Source organism: Centrocercus urophasianus, unplaced genomic scaffold (assembly GCF_019232065.1).
Source record: "Centrocercus urophasianus isolate 14NV4802_14NV808 unplaced genomic scaffold, USGS_Curo_1.0 seq_54, whole genome shotgun sequence".
NCBI classification, from domain to species: domain Eukaryota; kingdom Metazoa; phylum Chordata; class Aves; order Galliformes; family Phasianidae; genus Centrocercus; species Centrocercus urophasianus.
Window position 1 is genome coordinate 1,248,927 of NW_024885133.1, and position 20,691 is coordinate 1,269,617.

At 50.0% G+C, this 20,691-nt stretch overlaps 1 protein-coding gene across 7 annotated transcripts in view; it reads left to right on the forward strand.

Moving 5' to 3' along the window:
• PTPRS (protein tyrosine phosphatase receptor type S) overlaps nucleotides 1–20,691 on the forward strand; it is an 88,316-nt gene that overhangs the window by 43,423 nt on the left and 24,202 nt on the right. For 4 of the 7 annotated variants that reach the window (XM_042835599.1, XM_042835601.1, XM_042835600.1 and 1 more), the window contains exons 6-17: nucleotides 46–315; nucleotides 2,426–3,007; nucleotides 3,560–3,693; nucleotides 3,860–4,004; nucleotides 9,776–10,081; nucleotides 11,300–11,493; nucleotides 13,736–13,853; nucleotides 17,237–17,827; nucleotides 18,513–18,610; nucleotides 19,106–19,359; nucleotides 19,715–19,808; nucleotides 20,034–20,249. In XM_042835599.1, coding sequence (XP_042691533.1) covers nucleotides 46–315; nucleotides 2,426–3,007; nucleotides 3,560–3,693; nucleotides 3,860–4,004; nucleotides 9,776–10,081; nucleotides 11,300–11,493; nucleotides 13,736–13,853; nucleotides 17,237–17,827; nucleotides 18,513–18,610; nucleotides 19,106–19,359; nucleotides 19,715–19,808; nucleotides 20,034–20,249 — 3,002 coding nt within the window. The remainder of the gene's footprint in view (nucleotides 1–45; nucleotides 316–2,425; nucleotides 3,008–3,559; nucleotides 3,694–3,859; nucleotides 4,005–9,775; nucleotides 10,082–11,299; nucleotides 11,494–13,735; nucleotides 13,854–17,236; nucleotides 17,828–18,512; nucleotides 18,611–19,105; nucleotides 19,360–19,714; nucleotides 19,809–20,033; nucleotides 20,250–20,691) is intronic. The other 3 variants (XM_042835603.1, XM_042835605.1, XM_042835604.1) reach the window with 1 other exon arrangement.

The window sequence follows — 20,691 nt, forward strand, 5'->3', positions numbered from 1 at the left end:
CGTTTCGTTTTGTTTTTTTGTTACCTCTGTGCGTCTCGTCCGCAGTTCGGCGCGTGGCCCCTCGCTTCTCCATCCTCCCCGTCAGCCACGAAATCATGCCCGGGGGCAACGTCAACATCACCTGCGTGGCGGTGGGCTCGCCCATGCCCTACGTCAAGTGGATGCAAGGAGCGGAGGACCTGACGCCCGAAGACGACATGCCCGTGGGCCGCAACGTCCTGGAGCTCACGGATGTCAAGGATTCCGCCAACTACACGTGTGTGGCCATGTCCAGTCTGGGAGTCATAGAAGCCGTTGCTCAGATCACGGTGAAATGTAAGGGAGTGTGAGCACGCCTGCGTGAGCGAGTGCGTGGGTCCCCCGACTGTGCATGTCTGCAGGAGCGCGAACACAATGAGTGAGCTGCTGCGTCCGTGTGTCCGTGTGCGAGGCACTGCTGGCTGCGTGGTCGTTCGGGGGTGTCTGGGCATGCGTGCACAGCCAGCGTGGGCATGCGTCGTGTTCGTGCATGTGAGCACCAGTAGATCCGTGTTGTGCCTGTGAGCCTTCGCCAGAGCATGGGCGCCTGTGTCACCGTGGCACTGCGTTGGGATGTGAGAGGAGCTGTGCCTGCTCGCGTCTTTGTGTGCCTGCACGAGGTGAGCCCGTGACTGATCTGCTTGTAATGGATGTGGGACGTGATCGTGCATGAAAAAAAGGTGGTTGTGCATGAATGTGTGTGCATGTGAGTCAGAGCAAAGTGGCTGTATGGGCATGCAGGTGCCTGACTGCATGTATGTGAGTCCTTTTTGGTACAGGCCTGTATGTACATGTGTACGTGAGCATGAGCAGGAAGATAAACTTGCGCATCACGAGTGCCACGTGCTGGGATCTGTGCATGCATCTTTGGGGATCCCACGCACCAATTCCCAGTGAATGGGACGCTGCTGGCTTGAAATCTTTCCTTGCTTTCGGACCACTGGGCTGTCTGTTACGAAGACAATTGGTTTAAAACCCTGCTTGCTTGTTCCTTTCTTGGGTATGGGGCTGGCAGGGCAGATTGCAAGGAGCCGTGGGTGGCTTGAAGCCTGCATGCCATCCCTTTCCAAGGTTAGAGATGCAGCCGAGGCCCTGAGGCTCTCTGACATGTATGCCCTCGAGCCTAGATCCAGCATCTTAGTGGTTGTTGTTGCCTCAGCAAGAGGTTACATAACCCCAGCTTCCAGCTAGCAATTCCCAGGAGGAGCACAGGTGCAATCTTCAATCTATTCTGTCCTCAGCAGGGGAGTATTTAAACCCAAGCGGGATGCCCCCGTGGTTGGGTGAGTGTAGAGCTCTTGTATGAGCTGGTGTTTGCTCTGAGTGATGGCATTGCCTGACAGGGATCTGGGGGTGGTGGGGTGGGAGAGGAATTGGAGAGGAGGGGGAGAGGAAGTAACTTGGAGAATGGGAAGGCTAACAAGAAACCGTCCTGATTGTGTCAGTGCATCTGGCTAAGGAAGGGCTCACCGTAGAAGTGAGTAGGGACCAGTGAGTCTTGCTGTGATGCTCGTGCTATGAGCTCACGTGTTGGTTAAAGGATGCTTGTGGCTGGACTAAAGTGCTCCTTATTCTCCTGAGTATTTTCCTTCTCTTCCCTCTTATGCTGTTAATTTAAAAGGCCTTGCTTCTGCTTCTAGCTGTCCTCTATGGAATCGTGCCATGCTGGTACATTGTGCCCTTTGTTGTTTTATTTTGGTACCCCTTTTGTTCCCCTTACATTCCTGTGTGTAAGCATCTGCAATATTTGCCAGTCAGAAGACGAACTGAGAAATTAAAGCTTTAGAACCTCAAGTTTAGAGAAGATATGATCGGAAGGGGTCTAAAGCGTGCAGTGAGGAAAACACATCAAGCTTGCTGGTAAAGGTTTCCCGTATTTAGCATACAGTCTCCAGCATGTTAATCTTTATTTGAGAGACGAGGTAGACAGACATTCACTAATTAAGACATTTGTGGATGGCAATTAAGTACTGCACATACTGGTAGCTTTCTAGTTCTGGATATTGCAGTCCTCGCTGTCCCGCTACCAGCATGCTAGACGTGGAGAAATTCAGCAGTGCCAGAGCTGGGCAGCTAGTGCTGCTTCAGAGGATCTGATTATGTGCTCTGAAGGAGCTCATGCAAAACTACTTTTCCTTACTGCCCCGTGAGCTGAAGGATGTTCAGCTGAAGTCTGCACTAATGATTCCAGATGTTTAGCTGAGCACTTCTCTTCTGATGGAGCAGCTTAAGAAGAATAATAGAGTGTATAACTAGGTTCATAATATTTCAGCAGCACTTTGCTGAACTGACGCACTGTGATTGGTGCTGTGCCTCTGGCTCCTAAGCCCTAACCAGCCCAATTAGGCACCATTTCAGCATACTTTTTTGTGGGGTTTTTTTAATGTCTGTTCTTCCTGATTCTCAGCGCTGCCCAAGGCTCCTGGGACACCAGTGGTGACAGAGACGACAGCGACGAGCATTACCATCACCTGGGACTCTGGAAATCCAGACCCCGTGTCCTACTATGTCATTGAATACAAGTCTAAAAGCCAGGATGGACCATATCAGATCAAAGAGGACATCACCACCACGCGCTACAGCATTGGGGGGCTCAGCCCCAACTCTGAGTATGAGATCTGGGTCTCTGCAGTCAACAGCATTGGGCAGGGGCCTCCCAGTGAGTCAGTGGTCACTCGCACTGGGGAACAAGCTCCTGCCAGTGCCCCCCGTAATGTGCAGGGACGAATGCTGAGCAGCACCACTATGATTATCCAGTGGGAGGAACCAGTGGAGCCCAATGGGCAGATCCGTGGCTATCGTGTGTATTACACTATGGAGCCTGACCAACCTGTCAGCAACTGGCAGAAGCACAATGTGGATGACAGCCTCCTCACCACGGTGGGCAGCCTCCTTGAGGATGAAACCTACACGGTTCGGGTCCTGGCCTTCACCTCTGTGGGAGATGGGCCTCTTTCTGACCCCATCCAGGTTAAGACGCAGCAGGGAGGTGAGTATCTGCATAACTGACCTTGGAGGCACTGGGCTGCAGGAGGGCGAGGTGTTGGTTTATAGCATTATCCAGCTGTGACTGCTGTGTCACCAGAGCATCTTTTTATTTACTAATTCAGTTTGGTTAAAACAGGAGTAACTTTCTAGGAGGAGGTTTGGTCCAGCAACTGTAGCCCAAGGGGCTGGCAGTGATTTTTGTTCTGTCTTTGCTCGGAAAGGCTGTTGCTTAACTGGGAAGGGCAAGCAGTTATGCAGGAGAGAATCCATTTTTGCTGATCCATTCTCCCGAGTGAGATGTCTTAAAGTTTCCACTTTATAAATGTCTTTAATACATGTGAAAACTCTTGCTGCCCAGGGAATAGTGAAGCTGAATTCGTTAAAGAAACCGCCTTCTCAGAGCTGAATGGAGGTGGCATTTTACTGTTGACATGCTCTTCATACGCAGGCTTTGAAGAATTCTTCCAGTTTGCCAAGTTAACGTTCTTCCTCCTGTCTCTCATTTCGCCTCCTCTGCCCCTTCCCACTCCATGGCTGCCCTTCTCTGTGCCAGTTCCTGGGCAGCCGATGAACTTCCGAGCAGAAGCCAAGACAGAGACAAGCATCATGTTGTCATGGAGCCCACCTCGACAGGAGATCATAGTGAAGTATGAGCTCCTCTTTAAGGAAGGAGACCACGGCAGAGAGGTGAGTGCGGAGGAGCAGCACTACGGGTTGGGGCCCTGAGGAGCATCCTGGCCCTCCGTTCCTCGAGGTGGCTGAGAAAGGGGAGCAGGGCAGGTGTCTGGGCAGGGCTCGCCTCTGCTCTTTTTTGTTTGTTTTTATTTTTTTCTTCCCCCCTCGCCCATCTCAGGTGCCGAGGAACTTCGAGCCAACGACCTCCTTCACCGTGGAAGGCCTGAAGCCCAACACTGAGTATGTCTTCCGACTGGCTGCCCGCTCGGCTCTGGGCCTGGGGGCCTTCACCCCGGAGGTCAGAGAGCGCACCTTGCAGTCTAGTAGGTGTCTCTCCTTTTCGCACCCTTCTCTGAGGGGAAGACAGTCAGGGAGCCAGAGATGGTGGGGTATGGAGCTGTGGGGAGGATGTTCGCAGTGCAGCAGCTTTCCACCCACCCGGGGTTCCCATGGCGGGCGGTGGGCATCTTCGGGACCCAGTACTTTCTGTCTGTAGACACAGAGGGCTGAGATGTGCTCGGCACACGGGGCTGGGGCACGCTCTGCGTGGCAGGCAGTGTGAAGTGAGTTAGCAGCGTCCATGCGATGGGTGGAGGGCAGTTTGATCTTGTGGATGGGCTCAGCTGGCCCTGGTGCTGAGCATGCTCAGGGAGGACAGCAGCCCACCATCGGGCAGCAGCTTGGCTGCCCACCTGACACGACCCAGCAGCCTCTGTCAGGAAGGCGGGCACAAGCAATGGAGCAGGGAGACGGTGGGGGACTCAGGAGGAAGAGGAGGAAGGAAGGTGATGAATCAAAAGTCCAATTTTTTTTACCAACTTTTGGGCAAGCAGTCTTCATGCTGTTCTCTGTCAGCGGCCTTGCAGATGCTGGGAGGAAGACCTGCTGTCCTAAGGAGCAGGGAATGAGCCTCGCTGAGCTCCAGCAGAGGGGAGAAAGGAGTCGTGCGGAGGCTGTGGGGGATATTAATGACATCAGGATAGAGCGTATGCAACCAAAATGTGCTGGTTTTAGTTTAATGGATTGTCTCCCTTCGCTGTTGCCCTGGGGACAATAACCCTGGATGGCAATATTTCAACCTGGGCTTTTCACAGATCTTTGCTTTTAAATGAGGTGTTTTTTCACTGCATGAGTGGCTGTGGCAGCTGTTCTTTGTGTTTTCTGTCTCCTCTCATTTCTACTAAATCACTCCGCTGCAGTTTGGAGTAGCCGGGAGCAGAACTAACTCAGAAATTACTCTGGTCACCAGTGTGAGGAGAGAGTGTCTGCTCCCATCCCTCAACCCTTAACAAGGGGAGCAGTGGGCTGCTGGTGGGCGCCTGCTCTGTCTCCCCATTGCAGTTGTCACTCCCCGCTGTCTCTCTCTTTCTTTTTCCCATCTCTCTCCTTCTCCTTCTCTCCCCCCAGGAGTGGGATGAAAGAGGAGTCTCTTTCTGCATAGACAGAATTCCTTACGGGGTTCTCTCAGTCCATTCAAACATATTTTGTTTTCTTGTTTCCTTCAGATGTTCTTCCCCTTTTTTCCCTTTTTTCTTTCTTTTTCTTTTTTTTTTTTTTTTTTTTTTTTTTTTTTTTTTTTTTTTGTATTCTCTGCACATATCCAAAGAAAATCCTTTCCTGACTTGGCTGCAGATTCAGTGGTTCTGTTCTCAGAATGGTACTGCCAAATGGGCCATTGCTATGGGGTGGGGGAAAATGAACTGAAAGAACCTGGAAAATAATTGTCAACCTTACCCACACTCTGCTTCTGTTTTGCAAGGGGTTTCCCTCTTTGAGATCCATGGGGATGGGAAGAAAAGAGAGTCTTGGATTTGTGCTTTCTGCTGGAAGGAGGGCTGGGAGTGCCAATGTCAGCAGGGCTTAGTGACACTGAATATTTTTCCCTAAAGGGTGAAGGGAAGGGAGTCCGGGAAAGAGGAAGGCTTTGGGTCTTTTTCTAACCTGGCACCTACCCAGAGTGAGGCCTGGTTTATTTCTCTGTAGCTCAGCTTTCAGAGGGATAGTCTCATTAGTTTAACGCTCTTAAGAACATCAGCTGGGAGCTGTCAGTGTCCTGTAACACGATGAAACATTTTTTCCTGGCTGGCTGTTGGAGGAACAAGTCAATTCTCCCTGGTCCAGGCGACATCCTTCGGCTCACAGACCGTCTGGCTCAAGACAGGCTTTTGTGTCTTCCCTCTGCAGCTCCTTTTCTGTTCAGCTCCTCCTTGGCCTGCTCAATGGCTCTTCTCTCTCTTCTCTCTTCTGCTATCTGCCTGCCTGCCTGCATGCTCTCTCAGCCCAGTGAAACCAGCTCCCTGCTCTCTGTCTGCCTGTCTCTTGCTGGGAGGTTTCACACCACGATGGCATCTTGTCTCTGCAGCAGCAAAGCCTCCCTCATTCTCCTGCAGCCTGCCAGTGCTTTCCGTGCTCTTCCCCTCCTAGCTCAGCTGGCAAGCACGTGCCTGCATGCCGCAGCCCTCCCTGCATTGCACACCTTTCTGCACAACACCCTCCACCTCCCTGTCAGGGTGGCTCCTCCTGAGCATCATAACCAAAGTAAAATCCATTAAACTAAAGGTAAAGTATATTTTTCTTCTTGAAGTAGCTGGGTTTTAACTCTTCAAGTACCAGAGACATAGATTGTAAAAAAAAAAAAAAAGACAGAATTTCATGATTGGAGGAAGCAGTTTTGCCCTTTCTACCTAGCCATGACTGTTCAGGGCTCATACTCATAAATTTCAGTGTGCAAAGCACGTGTCATCAGATGGGTGGCAGGGTGGGTGCTGTGACGCTGCATGTGTAGGTGTAGAGGAACAAGGAGGATTTCTTACCCTCCGTTCCTTCCTAAGAAAGGATGTTTCCCCTACCCATTAGCTCTGCTCTCCTTCCCTTTCCCCTTCCTCCCAGTATGTGAAGTGAAAAAAGAAAAGCATACAAAGTCTGTGGTACCTAAAGGGTTAAAAAACATTGTATTGTATAAGGTCAGTAAGGGTCATTCTTGTGGCTTGGACAGTCAACTTTAAAGCATGTAAAAGATGCAGTGCAGGTGAGTACTGGCTGGTCTCAAGCGGATTCACAAATACAGTCCACCCTGTTGCCGCAGGCTCACACACATGTGTGGATCTGCACACACTGCCCCTCGTCCTGGAGCCCTGGGGAGGGCAGGGAAGGGTTCCCGAAGAGCTGTCTGTGTGGTAAAAACGAGCCAACAGACAGAGCTGATACCTGCCTGGGCTGCAGCTCCCTTCCAGTGAAGGGGTTTGTTGCAGAGGGGGACTCGCAGCCTCCAGTCTGAGCTGCAATACTGTCCCTCCTGCGCACTGCTCCCACTTTACTAATTCTGTCCCCACGCATGCATGCATGTGTCCAGGGTCACACAGGTTGGTCTGGATTGTGAAGGAAACTCAGTGCCATGAACTCCCCTGATGCGTCTCCAGTATGGGCAGCCAGCACTTGGTGGCTGTTTTCATCCAGGTGCTGTAGTCAATGAGAGTGATGGGGAGGAGGTCCAGGTGGGATCTGGGCCTTCTCCCCCACCCACCACTCTGCCTTCTTCACCTGAAAAAGAGCAAACGACCCCAAAAGGAGGCCTCTCCCTTCTGGGCCTCCCAGTAGATCCCCATGCTGGAGCATAGAGGGTGAGTGAGCGAGCGTGGCCATGCGCAGCTGCTGCAGTGCAAACAGTGAACCCAAGTACCAGCTGGAGCTCCAGCTCTGCTTACTGGGACTTTCATAATGAGTTTCAGGATGGAAAGGGTAGGTCAGGTCAGACCCTCTCTGCAGTGGGTTTCTCAGCTGTGGTGGCTTTGTCTCAACTGCTAAGTAGGAAAGGTGGCTTTTAAAGCACCACCCCCCAATGAGGAATGAAAAAGGAGCAAACAGCACTGGAAGATGATTGAGTCTTTCTACTCCATACCTTTAAAAGGACCGCAGTTGTTTCTGGGGTGTGGGAAGGAGAAGTACAACTCCATTCTGGAGACGTTGGTGCTGCATCCATCAGATCAGAGAGAGCTAAATGGGGAAGGAGAACCATCAGTGGGAATCTGCCACCCTGCTCTCTGCCTCCTGTACAGGTAGCTTACCAAAAGAGAACAGATTGGAGACCCAGATCGCTGGGATTCTGCTGGCAGGGGGAGTGTAACTCAGCCAGGCAGCCAGCAGTGGGGCCGGGCGGCATCTAAAAGCCAGTCATGTGCAGAAACCCACCAGGAGCTTGGTCTGACCTCGTAGCTCAGTTTCACTCGTTCTCTCGTAAGAAAGTCTTATAAGTTAGCAGTTGAAGCATGGAAGGTAGGTAAACAGACTGGGAATGTTCTGGAAAGAGTCACTTTTGTATTATTTTATTATTATTATTTCCTTTCTGATGTTTTTTTTGTTTGTTTGTATGTTTTAAATTATTGGCTTGATTTATGTTTTATTTTCAAGTTTGTTACTTTGAGTTTTGTTTATTTCACATGTTCTGTGTTGCTTTGCGTGGCTAGCCATTACCAGGGACTGCCACCCAAAATCTGCTGTGATTTCTAAAGGCAAGGGCTTCATTCACTCCACTTAAATGCTGCCAAAGAATAGTAATAAAGCATGAAAGTAGGAGAAGAGCACTCAAAACGTCCTACCGGCCAAGGTGCTCAGTGCTGCAGTGGAAGGAACTATCTCTACCATTTTACAAAGCTCTTATTTCTGTTTAGTGGAGGCAAAAGCATGCAGATTTCACAGCACAGAGTGAGAAAAGTGGGACCTGGTTTAGCCGAGTCCTTAAAGCAAGCTGTGCCTAAACATCTGCTGGTGACTCAGGGACAGCATTGAGATGTTTGAAAAAAAAAAAATACTTTCTCAGTGAAAGAGCTTTCTGTTGATTGAAAAAGAGAAATGAGAAAGAACACAGCGTTTGTGTACTCCCCTGGTGCTCTCGTGTGATGCTCTGGGGCTCATAAGGATGCCCTCATTTCCAGCAGGATCTGCAGAGTATTAAAACCTATTTGTTGCAGATTGTCTGAGTGAGGTGAGAGTTGCAGACTTACCGTCATAACTGATCATTCTGCTTACCAGGGCTGATTGATTGCAATTAGTGATTGAAGGAAGTCTGGTCTGAGATAGCCCAGAGTGACCAGGTTAGCACTGGGGTACAGAAATACCAGACTTTCTCTGTCCAGTAGGCTCCAGTCCCATGGCAGCCCCAAAAAACCCGTCCTGCTTGCAGTCTGGTCTCTAAGGACATGGCTGTGGCAGCCTGGGCTTGCAGCGTCCTGCAGCGTGCTGAGCAGCTCTTGCTGCCGTCAGGTAGGGCAGCTCAGCAAACGCTGCAGTGAGGGACGCTGCCCTCCAAAGCTGTTCTCCTGGGACCTCCCCAAATGTCCTGCAGTAATTTGGACAGTGAGTGAAATGAGAGCCAGGCATGCTGCTGCTTCTGAAAATCCCGCTGGTACCTAAATACCCGGACAGACTCCTTTGCAGGACTTTTTTCTAAGCTCTCCTGTCTGAGCACTTGCCCTCACCCAACACTGCAGGCTCTTTGCTTGGCACCTGACCGTCACACTCTGTCTTTTCTCCTTCTTCAGTCTGTGCACAACTAATAACTTACATCTGGATGAACAGTCTCTTAAACATACACCTTCTGGCCAAAGATTTGCTTTTCTTAGTTACTTTTCACAGATCCCTGCAAGGAAGTTTGAGGTCTCAGAGACCACAAATTGGCAACAAGGGCTTCGATTGGCAGCCAGGGCAGGATTTGCCAGACCGCTGTAAGGCAGGAGCTGGAAGGAAGGCTCTTGTGTAGGGCAAGGCCTTGCAGGCTTGGTGGCAGACCCGAAGCAGCAGGACCCTCGTGGCCGGCCCGCTTCTGTTTCAGTGCTTTGCTTTATTGCATTTCAGTTTTGATGCCCCATTTCACTTCTGTTGGCTTTTTTTTTTTCTTTTTTAATTAAAAAAAAAAAAAAAAAAGACAACAAGAAAAAGCTCTCTTCTTTTTTAATTTTGTCTTCCTGAACCAAATTTTTGTACGTTTTATTTTAGATTTTTTTGTTGTCATTTTCTTTTTTTTTTCTTTTTTATCTTTCCCATCTTTTGTTTTTTTCCCCCTTCTTCCCTTTCCCTCCTGAATTTTCCCCCCTCGTAGAACCGTCTGCCCCCCCTCAAGACATAAAGTGCGTCAGCACCAGATCCACCGCCATTCTGGTAAGTTGGCGGCCGCCTCCGGCCGAAAGCCAAAATGGCGTCCTGGCCGGCTACAGCGTCTACTATCGAGCGCTGGACTCTGAGGACACGGAGCTTAAGGAGGTGAATGATATCCCCCCAACCACCAGTCAGATCCTGCTGGAGTCCCTGGAGAAGTGGACAGAGTATCGCATCACTGTCGTGGCTCATACGGAGGTGGGGCCGGGCCCGGAGAGCTCGCCGGTTATCGTCCGGACAGATGAAGACGGTAATTGCGCTTCTCTGGTTCTGTCCCGGCTTTCCCACGCGTCGAATCCCTTCTCGTGGCTGATGCGAGAGCAGGGCCTGCGTGGGCCCCGCGCTGCTCCCCCCCCCTGAGGGCTGGAGGAGCGGAGTGCTGTCCCCCTTTGGGGGGGCTGTCCCCCTTTGCCCCTCTGGGAAGCGGGGCTGTGGGCCCCCACCGTCCGTGCCGTGTGCTCCAAGCGAGCAGTAAGAAACTGACGCCAGAGAAAAGGAGGAGACTTTAAATACTGAGACTTCCCCACGCATTCCTTGTTACCTGCTCCTCAGGCTTTCTGGAAGGGTCTCTTCATTAAATTTGCAGAAAACTGTTAATGGTGGGCAGTTTACATTCCAGTTCAGTGGTCCACTGTGGAGACTTCTGACACAAACACAAATGGTGACAAGATTAGAGCTTCCCTGTTATTTATACAGTGAAATAAAACCGGGAAAAATGTGAATGTGTGCGTGGAGGGAGAGCAGAAAACTCTGACAGTGAGGTAAACCCATCAGTAATAATACCCAGTAAATCGCAATAGTCAGATCTAAACTCCTCAGGTTTTCTTTCTCCATCCCAAAGAAAAAGGACTGGAAAAGATCAAGTAAAGTTTGTCCCCAGTGTTGGTCCTGTTTCCTTTACCATCTGCCCACATCCAAATGGATGGATGTGTTACTTAGAAATTGTGGGCTTTTTGCATATCAAGCTCTTAGACACTGCTCTTTTTTTAGTTTTATCTTTTCCAAAAATTGACCCTATGTTCCATCTATGACATCTTTTGTTTCCTGACCCGAGACAACGCAGCTTCTGTCACCACTGACCTGCCTGCCCTGCCCGGGAGGACTGGGAACTCCAAGGGCAAGTCTCCCTCCACAGCCTCTTCACCCTAACATCCCTTGTCACATGGCCAGAGCTTTTCTGGCTCCTTGGATTATTAGCTTTGCCCTCAGAATTTGACCTGGAGCTATATGGCTGAGCAAACTGAGGAAAAAGGAGGAATAGCTGGGCTGAGATGGCGCAGATTAGATTCCCTCAGAGTGCTTCCCCATCTCACTGACTAAAGGCCAAATGCAGGCAGTGGAGTAGCCAGGTTGATGTTAGATCTCCCCCTTCTTTCAGGGCTGTAGATGGAGCACGCTGTAATGGAAGTTACGGGCTCCAGGCAGAAATCCTCGAGTGACTCTTGTTCCTTCCGTCCCTTCCTCGCAGTGCCCAGCGCGCCGCCTCGGAAAGTGGAGGTGGAGGTCCTGAACTCCACTGCAATCCAGGTGTTCTGGCGCTCTCCAGTCCAGAACCGCCAGCATGGCCAGATTCGCGGCTACCAGGTCCACTATGTGCGCATGGAGAATGGAGAGGCCCGGGGGCTGCCCCAGATCAAGGATATCATGCTGGCTGATGCCCAGGTAAAGGCTCACATCCTGCTCCAACCTCTTTTTCTCTTGTGGAAGCTCTGAGGGGATGGGTGCCACCTTGTCTCATTCCAAGCAGGGTATTACTGAAGAAACGTCTCTGTGACAAAGGTAGATGTTATCTTCCTGCAATTCATTTGCGGTCCCAGAAAACAGCTATTGTGGAAGAGCATGAGCTGCTCTCCCAGCATTGAACTAAATATCGTCCATCCTCCTGTGTCTGCAAAGTCTCTTAAGATAGACAAAGGCCACGGTGGAATCTACTAATTTCTCCCACTCTACTTCTTTCTTCATGCTGGCCTGGTAACTTCTGACCTTGTGTGGCTGCTTGCTCAGGGATTTCTTCCTCATGCTGTGTCTCTGTCTTTCCCTTCTTTCCCCTCTTGTATTCTCATACGCAAAACCTCTCTTGTTCTCTGCTCAGTGGGAAACAGATGACACTGCCGAATATGTAAGTAAAAACAAAACGATCCTCCTGTCCTGGTTCTGTCCCTCCCCTTCTCCCACTTCCTGTTGTGGTGTTTTTCTTTTTTTTGTTTGTTTGGTTTTTTTCTTTGTTTTTGCAGTGCCAGTGTGCCTGTTTTAAAGCCTGTTGTTGGTGTTCCCGTGCATTGTGCCCGCCCCGTTTGCTCTGCTCTGCAACCCTGTGTGATTGTGTAGTTTGTCAGCACGCGGTGGTACTGCAGGGTTTTCCCTTCAGCTCTGAAGGAAAGACAAGTCTGCTGCTCCTCCACAGGGAAGCAGGTGGGACACAGGCTGGGAGGACCTTGAACATACACTAAAGATGAGCTGCTGTGCCACCACCCAGCCTTGTGTCTGAAAAACAAAGTTAGATTGAAAAGCATTGGATATTCAAAGCCCTATAACTTCCAAGTTATCAGCAAATGCTTTGTGCCCTGGAAAGGCCAAAATTCATAGAATACTTGTTTACACAAAGCCCTGAATTGCTGTTGGCTCTTTTGCCTTTCAAGTAGACCATAAAGTCATATGGGCTGTTTGGCATTTGCTGCTTCTGCTAAAGTGCTAAATGGTTTTCAGTGATCTTAACTGCTACAAAGCAGCAGGAAAAAGCATTTCCTTGCAGGAGTGGGGTCCCAGGATAATACACTGCTACAGTGAATATATGTGTATCTCCCAGAGATTGCTGGGCACCCTACAAAAGCAAGGCGCTCATTACACATGGAGAGGCTGTGTTGCTTGCCTAAAATGTTAATAGAACTCAGTGATGTGTGTGAAGACAGGACGGGTTTTTTGACTCCCAGAAGGCAGACCTGTCTCCCTAGCTAACGGCTTCCAAACTTGATTGAAGTCCTGCTATTTTGAAGTGCTGCTTTTCCACCTCGTGCTCAGCTGTGAGGGCAACACAGATATTTTCAGCACCAGAAATTTTCCAAGTGCTGCCCTATAATTTCATTTTTAAAGCACTGAGGTACAGTAGGGGTGAGGGAGAAGAAGGTCACAAAACATGCACAGAATTCACATCTCCCTTCTTCTCAGAGCCATGGAGAAAACCCTGCTGCAGTGCCCCCATCCTGTTTGGTTTAGCATGGATGTTCTGTTACAGCACAGCCCTTGGAGGAGCTGAGTGCTTTATGGGGAAGGGCTGTTCTTGAGGCCCATCTTCCAACAAAAGCTTTTGGGAATCAGGTGTGGTGAGGCTGATAGTGGAGGGAGGAAGGAGGGCATTGGGGATTTGGTAGAGTTCTTAACCTGCAAGCAAAAAACGTCGTCTTGCACTTTGTGTTAAAGCAATCCTTTTAATATTATGAAGGCATTATAAGAATATCTCTGAGCAGAGAAGGGAGGGGATGAAGGATAAAAACACATAATCTCCTTGAAACCACTGAAACCTCCTCTGAGACAGCATAGCGAAGAGGAATGCTTTGAAGAGCACAGCAGTGTTTTGATGGCTGAAGCAGTTTGTGTTGAGATACTGGTTGTGGGAGAGGTAGATCTGGAAGGGAACAGATTGAATCAGGGCCTGCAGAAACATGCTGTGTTTACAGAGGGGCTGTTTGCAGCTGGGATGTGCATGCTGCTCACCAGAGGAACGTGGCCCTCATCCTCCTGCAGTTCCTACATCTGCCTAGGTTAACCCTGAGTGCCTGGTGGTTTCAGATTCAGGGAATGTTTCTGCATGTTAGAAAAGACCCGAGATTCCCACAAGCAGGAGAGATCTACCTGTGTGTATGTCCATAAATATTTACACCATTTTCCTTTGGAATCCTGCAAACAGGAGATGGTCATTGCTGGGCTCCAGCCTGAGACTGCATATTCCATTACCGTAGCCGCCTACACCATGAAGGGAGATGGTGCTCGCAGCAAACCAAAAGTGGTCACCACTAAGGGTGCAGGTAAGACTTTTTTTTGATCCATTGCAGTGCCCCAGTTTCACAGTGTCCCGGAGCAAGGAAATTTCTTTCATCTCACTGTCCTCACAACAAATGTCATGCTGCCCCTGGAGAAAAAATTATTTCTAGTAAGAAAATCCTTCATTCCTCAGAGGTAGTCCTCAATAAATGAAAGAATTTTCTCTTCAGTGCTGCAGGAAGTTCCCACATCCAGAAATACAACAGTGGACAAATTCTTTGCTTGTAATCTTGTGCACTGTAAATTTCAGTGCACCAGAATTAAGAGGATCTTTGCCTGAACTGACCTGTGTGGTGACACTGGAGAGACCCTGCAGCTTTGATGGTGGGCACACACACGTACCGTGGGGAACAGGAGGCCCAGAGGCCTGCTGTCACGGTGCTTACTTGCAAAGAGCTGAAAAGCAGCAGAGATGAAGGCTTATACTGCCCAGCTTTCTCTTCTTTTAGCATCGTGCCTGAACATACCTGCCCTCGTTGCCCGTGACTAGTGATCAGTAGGGAGGAAAATAATGACAGTATTGACCTTTTCTTGCAAACAGTTCTGCAACCTGGGCTCGCTCTGCACATACCACCCAGATTCATTCCCCCCTTTGCCCTATACTTCATGGCAAAGTCTGTCAGCTTCAGTGCAGAGGATGCAATGTAAAGCTATGACAGTAGGGCCTGAAAGGAGTGACAAAGGTCACCAGAGTACTCCTTGTTCCTCCACACGGTTGTGCTGCAGGCAGAAAGCAGAGGCATGCGTTCCACCTGTCTTCTCAGCATCTGCCTTCCTGTGGTTGGTGCTCTCCCAGACAGAGCTCTGCTATGCAGCATGGGGAAGGTTTTGTGTAATGGAGTAAGACTGTTATGCCTGACCTGGTTGTTGGACTGTGCTTACCTTCTGTCACCCCATCTTGCCCTTGCTCGGGCTGTCAGGTAATGGCTTTCTGCCCTTGTCATTTCTTTTCGTTGTCTAGTCTCATCCCTGGCTGCCTGTTCATTTTCTTCTTAGTTGTGGGGCAGTTATTTTCACCCTGCTTCCAGCAGCTTCATAACTGACATCATCTCTTATTTCTGGAGGAGCTCTGCTTTTGCAGTGGTCAAAGGCCTTTGGTCAGTGCAGCATAATTAACCCAGAGACTTCTGCTGAGGCTCTGGGGGCAGCACAGACCTCAGCAGAGGGCACAGGACAGAAGGGGCTCAGGAGCCTGAAATGTGCAAAACTGGAGCAGCAGCTGCCCTCTGTGCTGTTTTTTTGTCGGTCCCAAGCTGATCCCATGCTATATTTCCGTCTTCAGACAAAATGAGAATTCAGCCTTTCTCTCCCTTCTTGCCTCTCCTGCATAGCTAAGAGATGGAGAACAAGGTTGGTTTCCAGGACATGGGAGGAAATAGTAGGGTACATTTGGATGCCAGCATCCAGACTCTTGTCCTCATGCTCTGTAGTATCAGTGTTCTGCCAGAAGCTTTTTCCTTCTCTTGTCTTCTTCCCCCTCCAGTTTTGCTCGTGTGTCTTCTCACTCTCTGGTTCTCTTCTCTCTTGTCTTTCTTCCTGGGCTCTCTGCCTTCTTCATTTTTCTCTCTGGAGCCTTTTTTCTCCCTCCCTTCCTCTCCTGTCACTCTCTTGTCAACCTCTCCCATGTCTCCCCATTAGGGTTTGTAGTGCAGATGATCAGTTGCAGAGGGATGTTTTCTCCAGCACAGCAGCTATTACCCAAAACTCAATTTCCCCCAACTTGAAATAGCTATTAAAAAAAAAACTTCCAAGTGATTCTGTAACATTCTTATCTTCTTTGCAGCATTGAGTCAGTATACCTTCTGAGAAGAGAGATCTTTTTTATCATTCAGGGCTAGGGGCTGAATTTAAATACAGTATTACATCCTATTTTCTCCTTTACTGTCCAAACCAATTGCAAAATAAAACACTTCCCCCTGCTTTCTTCTCACCTTTCTCCAAAACAATATTTGTTGTTCAAATGTAATATTTTCAAGCTCAGCTGGTTGTAGCAACATTTGTGATAAAAACAGAAGCATAAAAGTAACGGCAGCGTTTTCTCTGTAATGTGTTTCTTTGGTATTTCCAACAGAGGATCTCCCAGCGCTGCTCCCAGGCACCCGATGGCAGTTCAAAGTGAACGAAGCATTGGTTTCAGAGGCAGCGCCTCATCCCTCTGTTCACATGTCAGTTGTACACTCAACAGAGTGGTTTCTCTGGAATGACTGCCAGCATCCCTGCCACATGCAGCATCCTTCCCTGCCAGCTCCCTCCTGCTCGCTTTGTTAGCTGCACTGCAGCTTTCCACCCTGCCAACTCTCAGTCAGACACGTGCTGCCAGAGTGGGCCGGGGTCACTCCTATATTCCATTCTCTCTCTCCTTCCTGCTCAATCAGAAGAAACACCAAGGCATAGAGAAGGAAATTAGCTCTAATAGTGGAGTGAATGTAAATGATGTGTGAGCTGCTGGAATTAATGCTCTGATCTCTCCAGCTTCAGAAACCTCTGGGCCTACACATGTCATTTAACTGTGGCGATGGCTTGCTCTGCTGTCAGGCTGAGCCAGGGCTCATTAGTCAGAGGCACTGCTGAGTTTCTGCAGTAGTCCCCAAACGTGGAGAAACTAACTGACAGGGTGAGGAGGGAGCTAGCTGAAAAACACCAACGCTCAGATGTCTTTTCCCTTCACCCAGAGGAGAGAAATTGCAGCATCTCTTCCTGCCCTGCACCTTGCACAGATTTTGGGCTCATATTTCAACTCTCTGTGTGCCTCTCTGTACCCAACTGGTTTGATCAGATGCCTGCCAGACTTTCTTCAGCTGGCCTCGTGCCTGCTGCTCAGGACCTCAGGCTGCCCAGACCTTCCTTCCCCATCCTTCATTACTTCACCCGCAGCTGCTCTGGCCTTCCCAGCCTGAGCCAATCTGTTCCAGTCTCTTTCTGCATGAGTTGTGTTGCTTAATAGAGAGAGAGAGAGAAAACAGGAGTTTAAGGGATTCCTGCACTCGTTTGTCCCTGTGCTGTGATGCAATCTGCTCGGGTGATGAGGACAAGAGGACTCCTGAGTTTGTTCTTCCCAGCTATGGTAAAGTGGTCCAGTGATAAGAGGGCAGCAGGGCTCACCTTTCCTTCCCAAGGACAAGGAACAAAAATCCAGAAACGTGTAAGAACATCACAGCAGCAGCGCATCTCCTCTCCTAAACCTGGTGGAGACCATTCACCTGTAAAGTGGGTGGGTAGCAGCAGCATGGGGTAGTGAGGTACACAAGGTCAAGGTGAGAACTTGCCACCAATTTGAGGAACCTGTGCTGCAGCTCAAGAGTCTCTGCATCACCTCACCAGCCACCCTGTCCCACACATGGCTTAAGCTGTTTCTGTTCTCTCCCAGTCCCAGGCAAGCCCATCCTGTCTGTGCACCAGACAGAGGAGAATACTCTTCTGGTGAAATGGGAGCCTCCATTGGATGCAGAAGGCCAGGTGATGGGCTACCGGCTCCAGTTTGGCCGCAAGGATGTCGACCCGCTGGCTACTTTGGAGTTCTCTGCCCTGGAGGATAAGTACACCGCTCCCAGCATCCACAAAGGCGCCACATACGTTTTCAAGCTGGCCGTGAAAAGCCGGGCTGGCTTTGGGGAGGAAGCTGTGCAGGAACTCACCACCCCTGAAGATATCCCCAAAGGTTACCCCCAAATCCTCGAGGCGAGCAACATCACTTCCATGTCGGTCCAGTTTGGCTGGCTCCCCCCCGTGCTGGCCGAGAGGAATGGAGCCATCGTCAAATACACCGTGGCCTACCGGGAAGCCGGTTCTCCCGGCAACCCACTGGAAAAAGACCTGCCCCCCTCCCCAGAGAACTCGTACACCCTCAACGGCCTCAAACCCAACACTGCCTATGATGTTAAAATCCGTGCTCACACCAGTAAAGGCCCCGGGCCGTACAGCCCGACCGTCCAGTATCGAACATTCCAGCTGGATCAAGGTAGGACTTACCGGTTTCTCCTCCCTCTCTCTCCTTGTAACCGGGGCTGGTGCCAGGAGGCAGAGAGCTGGAGAGGTAAAGCTAGGCTCAGCCAGGCTCGCGAGTAAATGCAGAGCACTCTGGTTTCATGCTCTGTCCCTCAGCTCCTCTCTGTCTTGTGCCAGGTAAGTCTCTTTTACCACTTTTTTCTAAGTTAAGTCCGGACACCCTTCTTTCACTGGCACCTGAAGTATGGGGCCAGTCGCTATACAGGTGGGAAGAGCATTTTCTTCAGCTTTTGCAAGCAGCCGAAAGAAAACAAAAATCAGAAAACCTCAAATGTTACCTGGGATGGGTTTCCTCACCTGAGCATGCTCAGAAAGCCAGCACCTTGTTCCTGCAGCAGCCACCTGGTCCCATAGTGTGCCCTGAGCACGGACAGGGTGAGGGGCAGGGCCATGCATCCTCCCTCACCCTCTCCGGGATTAGGCATGAGGTCAGGGAACATTAGGTAGTGAACCTTGGCAAAACTCAAGCAAAGTGTGAAGGAGGGAGCAAGCCGTTCCATTTCTGCTGCAGCAGCCAGAACCTGACTGGCAGACTCTTTTGCCAGTGTCTGACATTGTCTTCCTTCTGTTTCTTGCTCTTCCTTTCCTCTGCTGCCTTTTCTTCTTTGTCCCCTTCTTCCTCACTTTTCTCTCAGCAGTTTTACCCAAAAACTTCAAGGTGAAGATGGTGACGAAGACGTCTGTTCTTTTGAGCTGGGAGTTTCCTGAGAATTACAACTCTCCCACTCCATACAAGGCAAGTAAAAAGCAAGAGTCAGAACTGTGTTCCTTCTCAATTTCCTGCAGTCTTGTCTGTTCATTTGAAGAACAGATCATAAGAGCCAGAAATTCTGGATCTGGTTCTCAGATATGAGCAAATAATGGTTAATCTCCAGATCAAGCAGGTGTGCTGATAATCAGCCTGTGGGGTTGCACTCTTACCTCTGTTACAAAACCTTTGTCTCTAGGCATGTTACCACACTTCCCATTTTCAGAGAAGAAGTTCTCTTCGCAGAGAAGTTTTAAGGCCTTGTGCTCTGTCTGCCTTGTGCCTGGGGACACTACAGCCCTTGAGACAGACAGCTTCCCACTCAATGGCTGCTGTACCTGTGTTTGCACAGGTTGCTCTGGTTGGAACAGGGCACAGTCAAGCGGCCCATGTTCTCTGCAAACCCAAGGAAAGGAGTCTGGTTGTCTAGGCAATATCAGCCTTGCTCATGGTACATCTTTGCTGCCTCTTCTCCCTGCGCAGATCCAGTACAATGGGCTGAATGTTGATGTGGATGGCCGCACCACCAAGAAACTCATCACCAACCTGAAGCCCCATACATTCTACAACTTTGTTCTCATGAACCGCGGCAACAGCATGGGTGGCCTGCAGCAGAATGTGGCTGCCTGGACCGCTGCTAACATGTTATCTAGGAAGCCAGAGGTGACCCACAAACCTGATGCTGATGGCAACGTGGTGGTGATTCTCCCTGATGTGAAGAGCTCTGTGGCTGTCCAGTAGGTTTCTGGTAAACTGCAGACTTGGTGTATTCAGTTCATGTCGCAGGGAGTCCATAGCACAAACCCACAAGGACTGCAACAGAGGGTGTGTTCCCTGTGTGTTCAAACGTTGCCTTAGTCTTGTCTCATGGAGACACTTCCCAGGGCTAATGCAAAGGGAGGCATGTTATGTGGGGCTGTCGCTGAATCCAGAAACAGCAGTAACAAGTTTGATAAATTAAAGATAAGAGGTTTACTGGGTTGAGCCACCAGGAGTGGGCAGACCTGGCTTTCCTCTGTCAGTGTGTGCACTCTCCTGCCACTCCCAGAGTGAGATTCAGGCCTATTTCTTCTGATTATTCCCAACTCTTAGAGCTTACTACATTGTGGTGGTGCCTCTGAGGAAGTCCCGTGGAGGACAGTTCCTGAACCCCTTGGGCAGCCCTGAAGAGATGGACCTGGAGGAGGTGAGTGTGGCAGAGACTGCAGCCAGCCGTAAGGGAAAGAGCAGAGAATGTAACGGATGTTACGGTGACTGGAGATCCTTGGAAGAGTGGGTTTGGGGTGTGTGACCTGTGTTCCCAGTAGCTAAAATGAGACGAGTTGGAGTGCCATGGTTTGGTGCTCCCCCCTTCCCGTTTCCTGAAGGTGCTGAAGGCATCAGTACTCACAGTGTTCTTTGCTTCCTGCAGCTGGTTCAGGACATTGCCAGGCTCCGACGCCGAAGCCTGCGTCACTCCCGTCAGCTGGACTTCCCCAAGCCCTACATTGCTGCCCGTTTTCGTTCCCTCCCCAACCACTTTGTCCTGGGCGATATGAAACACTACGACAACTTTGAGAACAGAGCCCTGGAGCCGGGGCAGAGATACGTCATCTTCATCCTGGCAGTGCTCCAGGAACCTGAGGCAGTAAGTGCTGCCTTGCCCTCTTTAGATGCTTGTGGCCATGCTGTCCCCATTATCAACCAGAGACAGCATCAGCTCTTGTGAGCTGCCAGCTCCCCCCCTGGCATTCTCTGTAACTCACTTCCACCAGATGTTAGAGCTTTAGGGTTTTTTTCTTAGCAAAGCCTTCTAGTCCAGCTGTGGACTATTGGAGCTGTTTGTGCTTGTGTCTGCACCCAGCAAATGTGCTGTTCCTTGGAGACAGGCTGACGACACAAGCATCTTGTGTGCTGCATCTGCATTTTGTCAGTCTGCTTAGGCAGGACTTGCTGCACTTGTGGCTCCAGATATGAGGTCAGAGTGGAGGGTACTGAACTATCAGCAGTACACTTCGCTTCAGGGATCCCTGGGCCAAACCGCTTTACAAAACATAATTTCTTTTAACGATTGCCCCTGTATTCCTTAG